The following is a 20,768-nucleotide window of genomic DNA, read 5'->3' as shown; positions in this document are numbered from 1 at the left end:
AGGCAACTTATACTGTCAAGTGTGCTTAATAATTAACATTAATATTATTTTTTGCACGTAAACATTCAAGCAAAGCCAAAAACCAAGAATACAAATGATATTTTTGACACTTTCAGATGTAAATATGGGGGATTTCGGTACTCTGTGGGCGAATGTAGAATTACCGAAATCCCCGCTACAAGTCAATAATTTTCAAAAGAAGTGGGATATTGTTGTTAAGTTTTTGTCTTAACCTCTTCTTTCTAATATCAAAAAGCCACCCAGATGATTTTTTGACACTTGAAGAGCTTTACAGCGGGGATTTCTGTACCTGATCGTGCTTGTGAAAATATGCACTATGGATTCATACTCGGAATCCCAATAATTATGTATATATTTTAGTTTTTCATTACCAAACATGGATAAAAACAATTTTTCATCAGTGAATTGATGGTATTTTGCAATATTCTATCTTAGTATCCGCAGTATTTTGATAAATAATAAATATTATTGGGGATTTCTGGGGATTTCGGGGGATTTCGGTAATTACGGGGATTTCGGTATTTCTACACACCGCCATTTTCGGATCCCCAAAACGGGTTTCCAGCAAAAACGGGTTTCCAGCAAATATCAGCTATAGTCAAGACATAATAAGTTTTTGTTGAATGACAAGAAAACAAATTTCTACAAAGCATTGTAGCTTTTTTGTAGTTTACCAACACTTAATGGCGTTCTGCTCAACATACATAACTTTCCACAATGTTTTAATTATGTCAAACTTGACACTAGAACTGTCCTACTCTTAAACAGTTGTTGTAATGAATTGAAAAAGTTATAACATATGATCAGGTGGACGTAAACGTTAAATGTCCATCAACTGTGACGGATCATGAGCATATAATGGGCAAATAAGTACATCTTTCTTCTTCAACGCCCTGGTATACATTGTTAAGGGCCTTGAGACCATAGGGTCAGTAGTTTAAAAAATTAAAGTAACAGTTGTACCATTATGATTTCTTTTTAGTATTGATGCAGATTAGAGAAGACCCAGTTTTGTTAATCAGTGTTTGTTGTACAATGCACTATTAGCACGTTTAGAGCAATGCTAGGCCTTGGGTACTATACAAAGTAGCAGACAAACAGTTGTTTTAACAAAAAAGTCAAATATTTCCATTTAATTTGCTCGATTTATGAATGGTAGAATGTTGGAATGGTAAAACTCCCCAATTTTACCTTAGATTCCAAGATTCCAATAAATAATGATACTTTATACCGTTATTGTTGTTGATTAAACATTTTATAAATTTGTTGTTGCATAATATGTAAACAAAGTGTGTGCGCGCATACTAGTGTCGGGTTAAAAAACGTATACAATGATGTATATCCGTGACTGATTAAAAGGGTGGTTATTGAAAAACGTGGTGGGAAGTACATGTATGCTATATCATATTCATGTCAATCAGTCACTAAGCATGGTTAATGAAAGTGAAATTTCATATAAAAATGCTCTATAACTGCAGTCTCTATATACAGTTAAAAAGTGACCAGAATGCAGGAGTTTACGTTTCATTATCACAATTTTCTAATGGGAGGACCTCCAAAGCCCCCTATTCAAGGAGGGGGACATCCCCTCCCGCACACCTCCCCCCTTCGCCGGCAAAAATTCGCACCCCCTTTTGAAACCCCTGGCTACGGGCCGGGTAAACCCCTGACAAACCCGTTAATCATGCAGCCTGAATTATTAACGCGTGTTATTTTCGAAGGAGGATATAATTCACGCTCGATTGGTCAGTGTCGGCTTGGGTACTACTTAAATGTACCCCGGGTACTCTTAAGTATACTTTAATGTACCCCGGGTACGGAAAATATACTGAAACAAGTGGTCCCGGTTAGCTGTTTTGACGATGCTTTTGTTACCCTCCCGCTGGATAGGGAATACCAGAATCGACGATTCAGGTTGGCCGATCACATTACACGCATGTTCTGTCAATATATCTGCGATTTACCGGTAGTGTGTTCCTTTTGAAACCGTTATTGCGAAGCAGGACTCTGTCGCCCACGTGAATAACAGTTTCAAGTACTTTCATGTCGTACTGTTGTTTCGCTTTCCTTCGCAAAAAACGTGGAAAGAACGCGAAACTACAGTACGACATTATAGTTTTTTGTCCCCATATGGCGGTGTGTCCTCATTTACTGTGTGTGTAAGTCCTCAGTGTTTGGGCAGTGCCGTATTCGAAATTAAAAATAAAAGCCATTTACTTTTATATCCAATGCATTCGATTGAAATATAAAATAATGTCACTAATTAATAACAAAATCTGCCAGGAAGAGTAAAATAAAACATTTTAATGAAGACGGTATATTTTTAATTTCAAAATAATGTGCTTGTGATGTCATCAGATACGTGTGTGTGAAGTCCCTACAGTATGTGTTTAAGTTGTCCTCTGTAGTTGGTCTGTCCTCACTGACAGGTCTGCCCTGAGTGTGATGTGTATCACATCGTGTGATGTGCATCAAGCAACTGTCCTCATTTGTCTGTAAAATAACATGTTTATCTTTGTATTTTAGAGAAAAAAAAGAGAAAAGCTCGGAATGCAGTATAGATCGTGTATGTGAAAGTAGAAAGTCATACTATGCTTGCATAATGGTGTTCCCAGTCGACTGCAAGTTTACAAGTCTATACTTTACACTTGTGTGTGAATACGCTCGTGCGTGTGTGTTCAAAGCTAATTTACAAGACCCTCTGTGCTGTTAGACAGCAATATGTGGGGACCTGTGTCCGTTACCTTGCAAGGGAAAATGGTTAACTATGAGCCAAAGGTCAAATTTATCCCTGCCCTGTCTGGGCAAAGTGTGATGATTTGTATCCAATGAAATCAGTGCAATTAAGGCAGTGCAGGGCTAATCCACCATAGAATTTCTACTTCTCAGAAAATGTTTGATCTTCCTCCTCTGTTCTTCTTATTGCATGCTGTGCCTCTTGTATGGCCATCTCCGCTCTAACCTGCAGTCAACGAACCCCCCACCCCCAACTGTTTGCCAAGCATAATAAGCGTAATGGTACCACCGTCCTGGGACATTATTGTTTTAATTGCTGTATTTCAGCCACCCGTTCGTCTTTGCTGCTGCTTTCTCCGCTGCTCTCATCCCCTTAAGATCCACCTTAGGCCTATGGCTCACCTTGACACACGGCTAGCCTTCCAAGTTAATGAGACAGCGTTTAAAGACGGCCAGCTCGTGGAGTAGCGGTAATTGCTGGTATTGACAGTGCAATCCATAGAAGTTCATCTAAACGACTTCCATTTGGATAAAAGGCCTAAACCAGTCGATAGTTGAAGTTCCACTACGGCAAACTCTTGCCTTGGTGCTTTGCATGCTCTTTACAGCTGATCGACCTAGAAGACAACATAAAAAAGTTATGAATCTACATAAGATACATATTCTTCTCATCTAGAAGCTGTTTGATGGAATACGATAGAAATTATTGAGCTTGAAGTTATGAACCAAAACAGGGTATTTCAATACTATATGACCCAACTCGACGTTCAAATGTTGAATGATGGCGTTCAAGATCGGAATAACAACAAAATAATGTGTACGAGTCCCACACAAGGCCCAAAGTATACAAAGCCAAATTATTGGGATTGAAACCACACGACCTTCCCTACTTGATCTCAAATGGACTTTGTGTTTATTATTTATTACCATACGGTCCCACATTGTTTTGTTTGACAGTTATGGTCCATATTGAACCTACACTGGCATGCTTGGATGGACCATTATGGGCTTTCAGGTTGATCCAAAAATGGGAAAACATAACTGGCACCTCTTGTATCATATTTTGGAAATAAAATTTATATGTGTCCCTCACTTAGCCCATGATATAAATAAGCTCTGGTATATTTTATCATTAGGTGGGATGCTGGGATTCATATGGGTGTTTTTGGAGTGGACCAACATGGGTTTCTAGCTTGATTCATTATTGACCTGATCAAGTAACAAGAGCTGTTGGAGAGCTCTTAATCTTATCATAATAAAAGACTTATGAAGTAGATATTCATCGAGCATTTGATTTGTGTTTGAGTGAACCCACTATTTTTGGAAAAAAAATGTCAGACAAATAATATTGTCTGTGTATACTAGTATATAGATTTCCAAGTATAAAATGGCCCTAAATTTGACATATTTCGACCTACATGTAAAGTAATTAAATTCTGCCTATGGGGTAATTTCTGTATGGGGAATACTTATTGTAAGTGCACATGAAATCCAACATGCCATTCTTTAGAAACTATGTTACCAAAAATTTAAACTTATCTTGGATTGCAGATACAAATTTTATTACACAAAACCATGTGACCTTGACATTTAACTGTTTGACTTCAAAATTGATTGAATTCCTCTCGTGTAGCATGCATATTACTGATATGGACAAAGCCATCTCTTAAAACGAACTTCATGATACATGTGATGACCTTTGACCGTTGATCTCAAACAATAGGGTTGTTGGTTTCCTCTTCAATATGCTGATTGCAGGTCAACAGGTCATCTAACTATTAACGGGACATACACTGGTAAATGGCCGGAATGACAAATAAGTGAAAAGCAATTTATCCATATTGCTTCAAATGGGGGCATAATTATTATGATTTAACGGTCAGTAAAAAAGTGGGCTCCCCATTTATACTATACATTTATCAGATTTGCTTGTTATTTAGCATTCTGTATTTATAAATGGTGTTTTAACTTTGGCAAGCCTAAACAATGACATGAAAAGAGAACTTCGCTAAATAGACCTACAACTCGACAGGAAAAAGGTACAAAGAAAGGAAAAGGCAGTTTTATTTTTAATGAAGCAATAATCATAAGATTGTTGCAAATTGAAATTTTAAGGGTATTAAGACGTATCGCCACAGCGATGGTAAATATTAAAACTTCTTATGCTATACTGTACAACATAATATTAGATATATGTAACAACATGTATACCAATTGGGCACTTCATCCCATGCCTGTACAAAACGTTTATATAGATAATTATGTATGCATTCATGTGAACTAAAACCGTCCCACAAACAGTTAGCCTCAACAAATACAGAAACTAACAAGGGGGAAACTTTACAACAAAATCACAATTTCCCTGTAATGTCAAGACACAGTATCAAAAAGTGAATCTATTTTTATTAACAATCTTTGACTGGTTAACTGTTTAACAAATATTGTTTAAAGCAGAACTTCTCATCAAAAAGTATACACTTTACGTTGTAAACTGAATTTCTTTCAATGAATTGAACAACAACAAAATGTATCTATTCACTGGCATACAAGTATTTCCTATGTATCTAAACTTCACTTTCACTATTTTGCTCTTGCTTGACAAAATACACTTTTATTAATAACATGTGAAACCAAAACCAAGCTACAAACAGAAAGCTTTTGAATGTATTGCAATTATATTCGCATTAAATTATCCAAACCGTGCATATTTGCATTAATTTTAGTCTGTAACTTCGTTTTTGATGCCTTCACATTTTTGCTTAGAACGTTCTGATGCAGACTCAGATCTAGCCTACACATTTATAATTGTAGTAATTCTTGTTTTCCCTGATATAATTGTAGTAATTGTGTTGTCCCTGATATAATTGTAGTAATTGTGTTGTCCCTGATATAATTGTAGTAATTGTGTTGTCCCTGATAAAATTGTAGTAATTGTGTTGTCCCTGATATAATTGTAGTAATTGTGTTGTCCCTGATATAATTGCAGTAATTGTGTTGTCCCTGATATAATTGTAGTAATTCTGGTTTTCCAACAAAATTGTTAGAAATGGCATGTCTTAACAAGAGGGCCAAGATGGCCCTAGTTCGCTCACCTGAGAGGAGTCGGTTCATTCAATCTTTACCAAATGTCAAACTTGACCTAGATATTGTCCAGACAAACATCTTGGTCAAGTTTCATCATTATTTCATCTGCGAGTCATGATCAATGTACCTATGAAGTTTCATGATCCTAGGCGTAAGCATTCTTGAGTTATCATCCGGAAACCATTTTTCTAAGTTGAGTCACCGTGACCTTGACAGCCGTTGTGTGAATACGTTTTTGGCACTGTGACCTTGACCTTTGACCTAGTGACCTGATAATCAATAGGGGTCATCTGCGAGTCATGATCAATATACCTATGAAGTTTCATGAACCTAGGCATAAGCGTTCTTGAGTTATCATCCAGAAACCATTTTACTATTTCAGGTCACCGTGACCTTGACCTTTGACCTAGTGACCTGAAAATCAATAGGGGTCATCTGCGAGTCAAGATCATTGTACCTATGAAGTTTCATGATCATTGGCATAAGCGCTCTTGAGTTATCATCTGGAAACCATCTGGTTGACGGAAGGACCGACATGAGCAAAACAATACACCCCCTCTTCTTCAAAAGGGGGGGGGGGCATTATGAGAAAACTGCCCCCCTCCTAGCAGCCATGTTATTCAACTGACCGGAACCATTTTTTAACTCAACTCTCGTATCAAGGAAACAAATGTTCTGAGCAAATTTCAAGAAAATTGGGCCAAAAATGTGACTTCCACTGTGTTCACATGTTTTCACTATATACATATAAAGAAAAATGCCCCGCCCACTGGCGGCCATGTTTTTTCACCGATCCCGACCATTTTCAAACTCGTCCGAGATATCAATAAAACCAATGTTTTGACCAACTTTCATGATGATGGGGCAAAAATTGTGACTTCTAGAGTGTTTACAAGGTTTCTCTATAGCCAAATTAGGAAAACTTCCCCGCCCACTGGCGGCCATGTTTTTCAACGGATCGGAACCATTTTGAACTCGACCAACATATCATTAAGGCAAACATTTCAACAAAGTTACATGAACATTGGGCATGAAATGTGACTTCTACAGTGTTTACAAGGTTTTTCTTTTTTTTTACCTAGTGACCTAGTTTTTGACCCGGCACAACCCAGTTTCGAACTCGGCCGAGATTTCATTGGGACAAAGCTTCTGACCAAGTTTCATGAAGATGGGACAAGAAATGTGGCCTCTAGAGTGTTTACGAGCAAATGTTAAGGGACGGACGGACATACGACGGACAAAGACCGGTCACAAAAGCTCACCTGAGCAATCAGGTGAGCTAAAAATACTACTTGCTTTTGACTATAATAAATAACACAACTGATATCAACTTTGTTTGGACATTTTTTGAACTTCTGCTATTAATCATCGAAAAATTTAGCACAAACTAAAAATGTAATCAAAGTCAAATTAGAACACTTAATTTATTGACACTGCCTTATCAAAAAATCATGTACATGATAAATATACATGTATATTATTTACCATACCTGCAATAATACACATATAATATATATTTTTTCCAAAATTTATTTTGTGTTTTATATCTATTGTTCCCATACTGGGTTGAACAACATGGCCCATGTCTTTGCAAAAGAAATAACAAATTTAAGTTATATAACCGACATTTTAGCTCACAACATTCAGAGATTAGGGAGTAATATGTTCCAAAAATAAGGGACATATGATTGATGGAAAGAGAAAACAGAGAATTCCTGATTTCAATCAGAGAGGTTGTGACTAGCATGTAAACTTATAAAAATAAATGTATTATCACTTATTTTATTTAAAAGCTCCATATCTTTTTCTAGAGTTCATTAACAACTAAAAACAGTCCTTTTGGAAAAAACATATTCATAATTTTCTTTCATTTGAAATCACGCTCTGGAAATAGAAGTTTTTTGTTTGTTTGTTTTTTTATAAGTTTTCCCCCTTTTTAATTAGTTTTTAAGTGCAAATCACGGCAGCAAGTTTACCAACTCACTTAACCGGGGTTAACTCATATACCAGTATGAAGTGCACATCCTCATGTAAATTACAAATGCCACACTTGAGCCAGAGGTAGGAGGAGAACATTCTATACATAGATGGCTACGTTATTGTCACCTCTATACTAAGACGCATCACATTCCCCTGGTTTGGGAATTTATGCTTACGCCAAAGTAGTTCTGCGTAGGAATGAAAATGTTAATGATGAAAGAAAATCGTTTTTTTATCATATGTTTAAAATGGAATGTTGTTTAAAGAAATGTAATTGTATTATGTTTAAATTGATTTTTAATCCTTATTAAGACGGATAACAATTATCAGTAGCATGATTTATCTGACTTACTTTCGCTTCACTCGTAAAAGAAGTACTACCCACAATTCCTTTTGTGTTAGTACACAGGTCAGTAAGATCGGTGTGTACACAATGGGAGGAGAATCGTCTAAGAAAGTATTGCATGACCAGTCCTCTGACAAGTTACGTAGCCAGGTTAGGGATCGAGCCCTGTCTCTCGGATTAGCCATCCACTGCTGTACCAACTGAGCTAGGTGGCCAAATATGATCAGAAAAAGTGTTTGTTATGCTGAATGGTCAACTCAAAAGCTTTTTGGTGGATGGGGGCATAATTTAACATGGCCAATTGATGTAAATAAATTCAAAATTTGTTCAAACATTTTGAGTCAGAAAGATTACTAGTAAGTTTTGGGTTGTCACAAAACATGCAGATAATTCTTTCATATTAAGTATGCAATTTAACTTAAAAGTTGTTTTTTGGTGGGCCTCTATGGGCCTTTTCTTACATAGCCACTATTGAAAACCTAATAAAATTTCATATAGAATATGTGGAAATGTCTGTATTATAATTAATAACGACAAATAGCAACTCTTGACAATTTGCAATTGATGCATCAAGTTATTGAACAGAAAAGAACTTATAGTTGCAAACAAAAAAACAAAAGGAAAGCTTGAATACGGAAATACAAAAATGTACAGTTTCTGTTTATTTATATACTCGTCCACACAAAAAACACAACACGTTCAGACAATATGATTTATGTATACAAACAATTTCTCAAATCAATTATTTTTCAGATATTTTTTGCATATTTAAAGGTTCAAATAAATCTTGAATGATTCTTTTTATTTTCCAAAGTTTGAACGTTTTTTTGCAATTGAAAAATGTATATCTAAGATCGAAAAAGAATAACTTTATTACCACCAAACTAATTGTTAAAGACTTACTTTATACCTTGTAAACTTTACAGCTAACACTTTGGATGCAGAGATATAACAAAGGTGATAGCAACCCTAATTTTGGGCTTTCAGGTTTTGCACACAAAACAAACACGACTGCAGGCATATTCCAATGATATGGTGTATCTATAATCATGATTATTTATTATGGAAATTGTTTTTAAAGCTGCCAAAAAACAAACATACTAGCATGATTCACAATGCATTATTATATTGATCAATTGAAAATAATAAAGCATACATGCAACAACATAATATTAAAGTTTTGAACAAATGATGTATGAAGGGACTTGTTCTAAGATTTTCGTATCTTCTTTTTATTTCATTTAATTAATTTGCTAACAAAACTGTAACATTTTGGAATAGTTTTAAATAATTACAATAACAAGGGAAAACAATATATAACAAGGCTATTGTCAAGCAATATGGTCCCCTACCGGCTCCACCATTGTCAGAAATTCCACCATTTTCATTTTTCATTTTTTTTGCCATAGCAACCACAATTTTTGATGTAGGAACAAAATGAAATGATGTGCATAATGTCAATTTTGCCATCTATCCATGTTGCAAGTTTCATGAAAAATATTAATATCTTTTAAAGTTATCGCAGGATCCAGAAAAGTGTGACAGACAGACTCACAGACGCACAGAGCGCAAACCATAAGTCCCCTCCGTTAAAACCGGTAGGGGACAATAAAGAAAAGTCAGTCCTGTGGAACTGGGGGACCTCTAGAATATAAATTTAGACCATACAGAAACATGTTGTTTTTTTGGTCAGTCATATTTATATATTTGTTGTATTAAGTTATCAATATCTGATTGAGTAACATTGTTTTTAGTGGATCCAAACAATTTTACATAAAATACTTACAACAAATCTTAAATTATGTTTATGACTTAAACAATGGATATCTTGAATATGATGTAAACACAATTGCATGTTTACTTTCTTTACATATAACTTTTAAATACCAAACATAATACCGTAACCAATAATTTATTATATTATGTCAAAAGAATCTACACAAACAAATAATGTGACCACTAGATCAACTGCGTTTCTTTTTTTAAATCCAATCTAATTATTACGAAAAAATAGGGAAAAATCAAGCTCATTTACATTTAATTGTCAAGTCACGAACAAATTTAGATTTAAATGGTTATTTTGCTATCAATGAAACTAATGATTTATTTTCATATAAACAAACTTGAATATTCAAATTTCATGACTACATGTAAAATAACTACATTCGTAAGATATAAAGCTGCCTATAGAAAATGTTTCATTTCAAGTTTTTCGCGGTTTCGATTTTTCTCCGGACCATCGGCGAATCATCAAGATCATGTAAAAGTGAGAATTGCTGCTGTTGCTGCTCATGTTGCTGAGCCTGCTGCTGATAGAGTGCTGCATTCTGTCGGTTCTGAACTGCAATCTGCACCTGACTGTAAAGCTGCTTACCCAGGGGAAGTAACTGCGGAAGGAACAAAGGGAATTAACTGCATGTCCAAAGGGACCTTACTCAACAAAATCAGAAATCTAAATGACAGGCCCTTTTATGCTTAGCCATTTCCTATGGTAACGTAAAACTCTTATCTTTTATGTGTAAAGTTCATCATTTTATATTTTAAAAATCTGCGAAGTGCATTTAAACATCAACAACAAACCAATACTATATCGCTCAAACTGTTGTCACTTTATTTCTACAAAGAAACAAGAAATGCGTCACAGACGCTAATGCACCCATAACCCATGTTTGGATACAGAAAATCCACTTAATATTCTATGACGGACAAAGACAAACTGCACGAAACTGGTCCAAACTGGTAAAAATTCTTTTCTCTACAATCATCTTCACATTGAATTGTGAAAGTTTGAGCCCGTTTCCCCCCAGGCTTTAAAGATGAGTTAAAAACTCAAAATTGAGGTCGCTGTGGTGTACAGGATAAGGTGTCTGCCTAGGGACGGGATGGTCACTGGTTCGATCCCCACTGTGGAAGCGTTCTTTAGATTTCAACCAAAGACACCAAGTACTGTCTCTAGGCCAAAGAAACAGACTCGAGAGAATTTCAATAAGCCTGAGGCTTTCGATGCAATCAAGCTAAAATAAATAGGTTTAAACTAAAACTCAAAATATTTGGGCTATATATTTTATCATGGAACACGGGACAAAATTGTCACAAAACCAGGTTTTCAGTTGAAAAAAGTCTAATAAAGGGAGACAATTCAAAATGTGTATTGTTAACTCCCTTGTGTAAAAATGACCTTGATTTCAAGAAGAAAAAAAGTCTGATAAAGAGAGACAACTCAAAATCAAAATGTGCATTGTTACTGATTGTTCACAGTTACATAGTTGTTTCAAAATCAATCTATTTTTAGTTGTGGCGACCTTGACCTTGGAGATATTGACGCGCGACACACCATCCAATAATGGTGAACAAATGTGCCAAATGATTTTAAAATGTCACAATGAATGACATAGTAATGGCGCAGACAAGCTCATTTATGGCCATTTTTGACCTTCAAACTCAAATTGTGACACTGACCTTGGAGATATCGACGTAATTCTTTCGCGCGACACACCGTCTAATGATGGTGAACAAAAGTGCCAAATAATTTTAAAATCTGACAATGACGATGAACGACAAAGTTATGGCCAGGACAAGCTCATTTATGGCCAGGTTTAACCTTCAAACTCAAATTGTGACCTTGACCTTGGAGATATCGACGTAATTCTTTCGCGCGACACACCGTCTAATGATGGTGAACACATGTGCCAAATGATTTTAAAATCTGACAATGAACGACAAAGTTATGGCCGGGACAAGCTTGTTTCGCCCGCCAGCCCGCCCACCGACATCGCCAATCTAATAACCAGTTTTTTCCTTCGGAAAACCTGGTTAAAAACTGACAATCGGCCTCAATGCTTCCGAAACTTGTTGCAACCAAATTTCCTTTCTTAACTATCTTCTACACATTATGGTTATTCAGGTGTAACAGTTTGAGCAAGATCCACCCAGTCATTAAAGAACACAAGCTTCCGGCGACTTTATTTGCTATGTTAGAAAAAACTGAACAAGGGCCATAATTGATGCCATCCGTTTTTCTACAATTGTCTGCACATTAAGGTCATTTAATTTTGAAACCTGAGCTAAATCTACCCAGAAGTTAAAGAGGCTTAAAAACACAAGCTTTGGGATGTACATAGCTACGTGATATCTGTGGACAGACAAGTGTTATGATCGATTCCTCCCAATCTGTGGAGGAAGAACGGGATGTACATATATACGTACGGACAGAAAAGTGCTATGATCGATTCCTCCCAATCGGTGGGGTCAGAACGGGATGTGCATAGGTAGGTAATACCTACGGAAAGACAATTGCAATGATCAATGCCTTCCAATCTGTGGGAGCAAAAGGCCATCATATGAGCTGCGTTCTGTGAAAACTGGGTTTATGACAGTACATAAACTCTCATATAAGCCTGCACAGACCCCACAGGCTAATTTGGGACAACACTTTTCCGCCTAGACTAGATTTTTGTTTATAACATAAAGAAGAAAGTGTCGTCCCTGATTAGCCTATGGGGATTTTAAGCACATGTATTATGACTTGTTTTCCCCAAAAAGATAATATATATACCTTCTGGTAGTTGTACAGGGCCACGATGACTAGCACGTTGAAGGGCAGCATAAGTACGGAGCTGTGGTTTAACTCTTGTTCAAGTGTCTTCCTCTAAAAAACACCAGAATACTTGGTGAAATATAAAGTCTGCTAATCAGTAATGTACGGCAGTGAGATTGAAGAGAAGATAGAGGGGAGGAAAATTCTGGGGATTGATTTTAAAGAAATAGATGTGCATAAACGAGGTGACAAACCTCTTTACCCTTTCCCCTATCAGAAGCAAAGTGAAAATTGTGATGCAACCAGCATAAAACCAGAACAGCCTGCGAGTAAATAACTCGCAGTATGTACAGGTTTTATGCTGTTTGCTGTTAATCAGAAACTTAGGGTTGCAAATCAAGCCTTTAAAACTTGAATTTAGTAAGAAAGTTATTTATTTAAATGAAATTTTCTAAGGGAAAACAAATGCGCCAAAATACGTGTATCTAAGTGGTAAAGGGTTAAATCTGACATACAAATAAACACACCTCATTCCATTAGTAGGACTTAACAACACAATGTTACGCAATCTTTTATTTTTGCTCAGTGTTACATTAACGTTTATTTTTACTCAATGTTAGCAAAGCTTTCATTTTTGCTCAATGTTACTGCGGTGTTTACTCAATGTTACTGCTGCGTTTACTCAATGTTACTGCGGTGTTTGTTTTTGCTCAATGTTACTGCTGTGTTTCCTGAATCTTAGGAAATCTTTCATTTTTGCTCAATGTTACTGCGGTGTTCATTTTTGCTCCATGTTACAGCGGTGTTTGTTTTTTCTCAATGTTACTGCGATGTTTACTCAATATTACTGCGGTGTTCATTTTTGCTCAATGCTACTGCCGTGCTCATTTTTGCTCAATGTTACTGCAGGGTTTACTCAATGTTACTGCGGTATTCATTTTTGCTCAATTTTACTGCAGAGTTTATTTTTTCTCAATGTTACTGCGGTGTTTACTCATATTACTGTGGTGTTCATTTTTGCTCAATTTTACTGCGGTGTTCATTTTTACTCCATGTTACTGCGGTGTTCGTTTTTTCTCAATGTTACTGCGGTGTTTACTCAATGTTACGCAATCTTTCATTTTTGCTCAATGTTACTGCGATGTTTACTCAATGTTAGGCAATCTTTCATTTTTGCACAATGTAACTGCTGTGCTTGTTTTTGTTCCATGTTTCTGCGGTGTTCGTTTATTGCCTATTTACCACAGAATTTGTTGTTGCAATAAAACAACTGCCAGCTATATCAGAGGTGATAATCAGGGGACAAACAAGATGCCAGTGCCCATGCCACGAAAGGTATTTTTCGCCGTTTTATACCTTTTATTACGTGTATCAATTGTTAAATTGCCACTCATTTTCCAGCCAAATCAGCAAGAGAGTGATTAGCATTTGTTTCATATTTATAATCCCTCTTTATCTCAACTTGACTTGCTGCGAATTATCTTAGTGGGAGCTGTAATTATGTGACCTGTTCAAAAAATTTGCAGTGAGTAAAATCGAGATATAGAGCGAATATTAATTACAAATCAAGGATAATCACTTTCTTGCCGATATGGCTGGAAAGTCAGCAGCGTTTTAACAATTAATAAAAAATATAAATGGTATAAAAGAGCGAAAAAATTGCTGTCTCGGCAAGGATGTCGCCATCATGTTTGTCACATTATTACCCCCTCTGTATACATGTATTTCAATCAGTATGGACTTGTTTATCTCCAACCTTCACAATGGAAGAAAGTCAAGTTCAGATTTTCTTTTCCACATTTGAATCTTCACTTTCTTCCATTGTATCTGGTTTTGGAAGACTTTCCCTAGTTGTCTTATCAGATGGAATATCCTTGAAATACTGGTCATATTCTGAAGGAATTATTCATCAGAGCAAAGTGATAGCAGGTCTTTTTTCTTTGCTACTGTAATTGGAAGTTTGGCATCATACAGGGGTTTTAAGTCACATTTTATAGAAGGTCCTTTCCTTGAGGATTTAAGTTGCACACACTGAAAACTGGTGTCATCGAAACTGCTCTTAAAAAACACACGCCCCGGATCACTTTTGTGCAGTTTTATCCATGTTATATTTTTGTCCATAAAACGTTTTGTCCACTTTTATTTACAACGTTTAACGGTAGTCATGGCTTGACACTAACTTATTTTACCTACTGACCCAAAGGACCACCAGCTTTCAGAAATTACTGGTCCTCCAAGATTTAAAGTGGTCCGACAATTTCTATGTTATTTTACTTAAATTTCAACTTACTTTCTGAACTAACCACAATGTATTGTGCATAAAAAGAAAACTATTAGCTTTAGGTTTTTTAGGCGGCGGTTGAACCACCCCCGGAATAAAATTCCACATCGCGTAAAGTTGTAATCTTAAAAATCGAATTTTATGTTAATTTGTGCATCGATCATGGCGAAGTCAGGAGATTTTGGGGAACGCAAATCGATTTTTTGATCCGACAACAGGTTTTTGTCATCCGGGCATCTAGAAAATTGGAATTTCCAATATGTTGCTATTTTTATCCCGGTCTCGAGTCGGCCCATAAAATAATTATGAATTTTATCGATTTATTATGAACATATAAAGTTGTTTTATTGATGAAAACGGCTTTCCACCAGTATTTCACAATAAGCTGGCCAGGATTTTTAACTGGTCCGACGGATCAACCAAATTTCTAGTTTAACTGGTCCTCCCTATTTTTTATTGACCCCGGGTCAACGGAGTCACTGTTAGTGTCGAGCCCTGGTAGTACATATTTGGCTACATGATTGATATCTAAAAAGTCATAGTATTTCATCGACACTACAACATACGGATTTCTTTTTCGTGCAACCTTCACAATTGTTTCTCACTGGCTCGGTACATATACCGATGTACGTTTCTTTGCTCGTTCTATCGAAGCATGTACACTATCACAACTCCATCTGGGTATGTCAACTTTCTAAATACGTTTGTTTAATAGTGTCTCTATGTTTTTATATTTCTCTTAAGCATGCATCAATGCAACAGTAACAACCCTATTTCGATTTTGACCACAACAGTCAGAATAAAAACAGGCATTATCTACTGTGATAGGAAGAGATTTCATGTACGTCAAAAGACAAGTTCCCTCTTCACAAGAGCCCCGTTTTCCTTCAGTTTCATTCCACAAAAACCTTGTCGAACTTGCGTTTTGTAAAAAATAAAAGGAAAGATTGTAACAATTGAGCTTTCTTTTATAATAAACTTTACTCTTAAGAGAACATGGAATCGGTAAAACAGCCTTTAGATCAAATGTTGCAACATGGTATGACTTGTCTTGTTTTGAACGAGACTTATCCAACTTCTTTTCATCTCTAGCTCTGTTTTTTCTTTTGATATGGTATTCAAAAGCAATTTTCAAATCGGTGGTTAGCTCGCCTGCTATCTCCTTATTTCTATTCACAGCGCACGTCTGAAACTGGTCCTTCTTGGTTATATGGAATGAATAGTTAAACTCCTCACAGAAAATTGTACGATACATTGAACTTGATATGTATTGCCTGCCCGTTTCTTTACAGTTATCTTTGTATAATTAATACAATTTACTAATATTTAAATCAGATCGTAGAAAACGCCTTTTAGTGTCTTGGCGTGTGTAATGTGCTTCTACAGTAGGAAATGATTCTATATGATTACGAACATCTTCTATGATTGCATCAGGGGTTTTGTTATGGGGGGTGCCCTTTTCACGCCTGTCAAAGGAAGCAAATGTTCCTGAAGATAGTGATTTCAGTGCTGTATCTATCATTCTGCCACCAATAGCTAACGTCTTATGGAAGAAAGCTTTGCAAACACATTTCGTATCTAAGTGATATACTCTGAAAATAGCTCTGCGCTTTGATGAGTGTGTCCTTACACGACTCGGCACATCCACCGTTAATGGCAATTGTAAAATCAGGGCTCGATTTTAACAGCGGTCCGTTGACCCGGGGTCAGTAAAAAATAGGGAGGACCAGTTAAACTAGAAATTTGGTTGATCCGTCGGACCAGTTAAAAATCCTGGCCAGCTTATTGTGAAATACTGGTAGAAAGCCGTTTTCATCAATAAAACAACTTTATATGTTCATAATAAATCGATAAAATTCATAATTATGCCCCCCCTTCGAAGAAGAGGGGGTATATTGCTTTGCACATGTTAGTCGGTCTGTCGGTCTGTCGGTCGGTCTGTCGGTCGGTCCGTCCACCAGGTGGTTTCCGGATGATAACTCAAGAACGCTTGGACCTAGGATCATGAAACTTCATAGGTACATTGATCATGACTTGCAGATGACCCCTATTGATTTTGAGGTCACTAGGTCAAAAAGGTCAAGGTCACGGTGACCCGAAATATTAAAATGGTTTTCGGATGATAACTCAAGAACGCTTAGACCTAGGATCATGAATCTTGACAAGTATATTGATCATGACTCGCAGATGACCCCTATTGATTTTCAGGTCACTAGGTCAAAGGTCAAGGTCACAGTGATCCGAAATGGTAAAATGTTTTCCGGATGATAACTCAAGAACGCTTAGGCCTAGGATCATGAAACTTGATAGGTAGATTTATCATGACTCGCAGATGACCCCTATTGATTTTCTGGTCACTAGGTCAAAGGTCAAGGTCACGTTGACCCGAAATAGTAAAATGGTTTCCGGATGATAACTCAAGAACGCTTAGGCCTAAGATCATGAAACTTCATAGGTACATTGATCTTGACTCGCAGATGACACCTATTGATTTTCAGGTCACTAGGTCAAAGGTCAAGGTCACGGTGACCCGAAATAGTAAAATGGTTTCCGGATGATAACTCAAGAACGCTTATGCCTAGGATCATGAAACTTGATTGGTAGTTTGATCATGACTCGCAGTTGACCCTATTGATTTTCAGGTCACTATATCAAAGGTCAATGTCACGGTGACCTGAAATAGTAAAATGGTTTCGGGATGATAACTCAAGAACGCTTATGGCTACGATCATGAAACTTCATAGGTACATTGATCATGACTTGCAGTTGACCCGTATTGATTTTGAGGTCACTAGGTCAAAGGTCAAGGTCATGGTGACCTAAAATAGTAAAATGGTTTCCGGATGATAACTCAAGAACGCTTATGCTTAGGATCATGAAACTTGATAGGTAGATTGATCATGACTTGCAGATGACCCCTATTGATTTTCAGGTCACTAGAACAAAGGTCAAGGTCACGTTGACCCGAAATAGTAAAACGGTGTCCGGATGATAACTCAAGAACGCTTTTGGCTAAGATCATAAAACTTCATAGGTACATTGATCATGACTGGCAGATGACCGCTATTGATTTTCAGGTCACTAGGTCAAAGGTCAAGGTCACAGTAACACAAAACATATTCACACAATGGCTGTCACTACAACGGAGAGCCCATATGGGGGGCATGCATGTTTTACAAACTGCCCTTGTTATTTTATGGGCCGACTCGAGACTGGGATAAAAATAGCAACATATTGAAAATTCCAATTTTCTAGATGCCCGGATGACAAAAACCTGTTGTCGGATCAAAAAATCGATTTGCGTTTCGCAAATGTCTCCTGACTTCGCCATGATCGATGCACAAATTAACATAAAATTCGAAGCTTTCGGATAGAGAAATGAACAAAATGGTATTTATTATTTTGAAAAAGCCGCAATAATCAGCATTTTATCGATCCTTGTACCATCAGAATATACTTTGTTTACTTTGCGAATCTACACTGGAGAGCACAGGATAATCTTTTGATATTGCCGGAGAGTAAACTTGTTGAATTTTTAAGATAACAACTTTACGCGATGTGGAATTTTATTCCGGGGTGGTTCAACCGCCGCCTAAAAAACCTAAAGCTAATAGTTTTCTTTTTATGCACAATACATTGTGGATAGTTCAGAAAGTAAGTTGAAACTTAAGTAAAATAACATAGAAATTGTCGGACCACTTGAAATCTTGGAGGACCAGTAATTTCTGAAAGCTGGTGGTCCTTTGGGTCAGTAGGTAAATTAAGTTAGTGTCAAGCCCTGAAAATATTGAAAACAATCCCTGAATTATGTGAATATGAATGAGGTTGGATTAACATATATCCCGATCAGACTATAATATTTAATACATTGTATACCCATTGTCGGGTATAAAAAAATAGTAACATAGTTTTTAACTCAAATTCCTCATGCATAATACCAGTATGGTTACTTTGTTTAAAATTACTATAATGTGTGTATTATAAACTGGTAGGAGGGAAACATATGTTTTTTCTCCATTTCATGTGCGTGAATTACATTTTGAACTTCAGTAAAGTACCTCCTTGTTATACCATTCGACCCTAACATATTGATTGTATTCATAAATGTAGCATTATTTGTGTTAAATTATATTTGTATGTTTCTTATTGGCTTTTGTGGTCATGTCCCTCATTAAAATAAAATAAAAACCTATGGGTTAACAGTGATACAAGCGTAGTAAAGTATAACACCCTGATGTGCGTGATGCTATTCGAGACTTAAGGTAGACGTAACTATTACTCTAAGAGAGATTGGCAGGATGTCACATGCTGAGAAACATGCAGATAATCATTCATTGCTTAAACAAGTGATCTACGTAAATTGATGCGGGGTGTTACAAAAAAAAGATTATAATCATAGATAATGTTCTAAGTTCATGTGGTCCTTCCAGAACAGTGCCTGCATTATGTGAAGACCCATAGTGTGTCCCACCACTCCTACCTAATTTAATTACTAGACTCATGAAAGTTGAAACGAATTTTTAATTAACGCTTCAGTTTCTGAACGCCCGTGGTATTATAATAAACTAAGCAGATGATCTTTAGCTGATGCAACACGCTAACTATGAAAGCCATGAGCTCCCCAGTTTCAGACAAGATTTTCTTGAATGAAGTCTATGTTGATTTTGTTTTTAATTTGGAGAGGACCTCTAGATGATGCAACATACCAAATATAACAAAACTATTGCCAAGTAATAAAAGTCCCCTACCGCACATGAAGCAGTAATATAATTGTCTCCCTTTGTTTTCAAGGGACGTAATTCTTTTAAGTTTGCCTTGTAGATGGTAATGAAAATGGAATCCCCATTTTCAGCAATATTTCTAGTCTATTTGTTGCCACAGCAACCAGAATTCTTGACGTAAGAACAAAATGAAATGACGTGCATAATCTCCATATTGCCATCTGTCCATGTTTCAAGTTTCATGAAAAAATATGAAGAACTTTTAAAGTTATCACATTTTCCAGAAAAGTGTGACAGACAGACTGACTGACAGACACACAGACTCACAGACACACAAAGCGCAAACCATAAGTCTCCTACGGTTTCCCCAGTAGGGGACTAAAAACTTGCTATTTTAGATAATTTTTGATTGCTTTAGGAATACCCACTCTAAAACTGAAAGTTATTCAATTTAGGTGTGGTCTTATGCTGTGGGCGGGGGGGGGGGGAAACCGGATTACCCAGAGGAAACCCACCTGTCCGTTAAAGTGACCACCAACCAAACTAACGTGCCCTGGGAATGGGTATTGAACCCCGGTTGCAGAATTGAGAAGTGCATGTACCAACCACTGCGCTAACCGTTACCGGACAGCCTTGTGGATAATGGACTAACATAAACCTATTTTAATTGAGATTTTGAAAATCAGGTCAATGCCTTTGCTGCATAATACAACTAAATCTGGTCAACGTGTTTGCTGCATAAAACAATTAAACAAGGTCAATGTGTTCGTTGCACAATAAAACTATGTCAGGTAAATGTGTTTGCTGCATGATACAACTAAACCAGGTCAATGCGTTCGCTGCGTAAAACAACTAAATCACGTCAATGTGTTCGCTGCATAAAACAACTAAATCACATGAATATGATTTATGCATAATACAACCAAATCAGGTCATTGTGTTCACTGCATTATACAAATAAATCAGGTCAATATGTTTGCTGCATAATACAACATTCAGGTAAATATGTTCACTGCATAATGCAACTAAATCAGGTAAATGTGTTCACCGCATAATACAACT

At 36.6% G+C, this 20,768-nt stretch overlaps 2 protein-coding genes across 4 annotated transcripts in view; both read left to right on the top strand.

Annotated features, from left to right (window-relative positions):
* The window catches only part of LOC127859526 (D-ribitol-5-phosphate cytidylyltransferase-like), a 204,189-nt gene that overhangs the window by 42,192 nt on the left and 141,229 nt on the right, over nucleotides 1-20,768 (top strand). The gene's annotated exons all lie outside the window — the stretch shown is intronic.
* The window catches only part of LOC127859747 (DNA topoisomerase 2-binding protein 1-like), a 67,553-nt gene continuing 67,275 nt past the window's right edge, over nucleotides 20,491-20,768 (top strand). The window contains exon 1 of the mRNA XM_052397255.1: nucleotides 20,491-20,497. Within this exon, the coding sequence (XP_052253215.1) occupies nucleotides 20,491-20,497 (7 nt within the window). The remainder of the gene's footprint in view (nucleotides 20,498-20,768) is intronic.

This window comes from Dreissena polymorpha, chromosome 15 (genome assembly GCF_020536995.1).
Source record: "Dreissena polymorpha isolate Duluth1 chromosome 15, UMN_Dpol_1.0, whole genome shotgun sequence".
NCBI lineage: Eukaryota > Metazoa > Mollusca > Bivalvia > Myida > Dreissenidae > Dreissena > Dreissena polymorpha.
The sequence above is the reverse complement of the archived record's forward strand: the minus strand, read 5'-3'. Positions and strand labels throughout refer to the sequence as shown.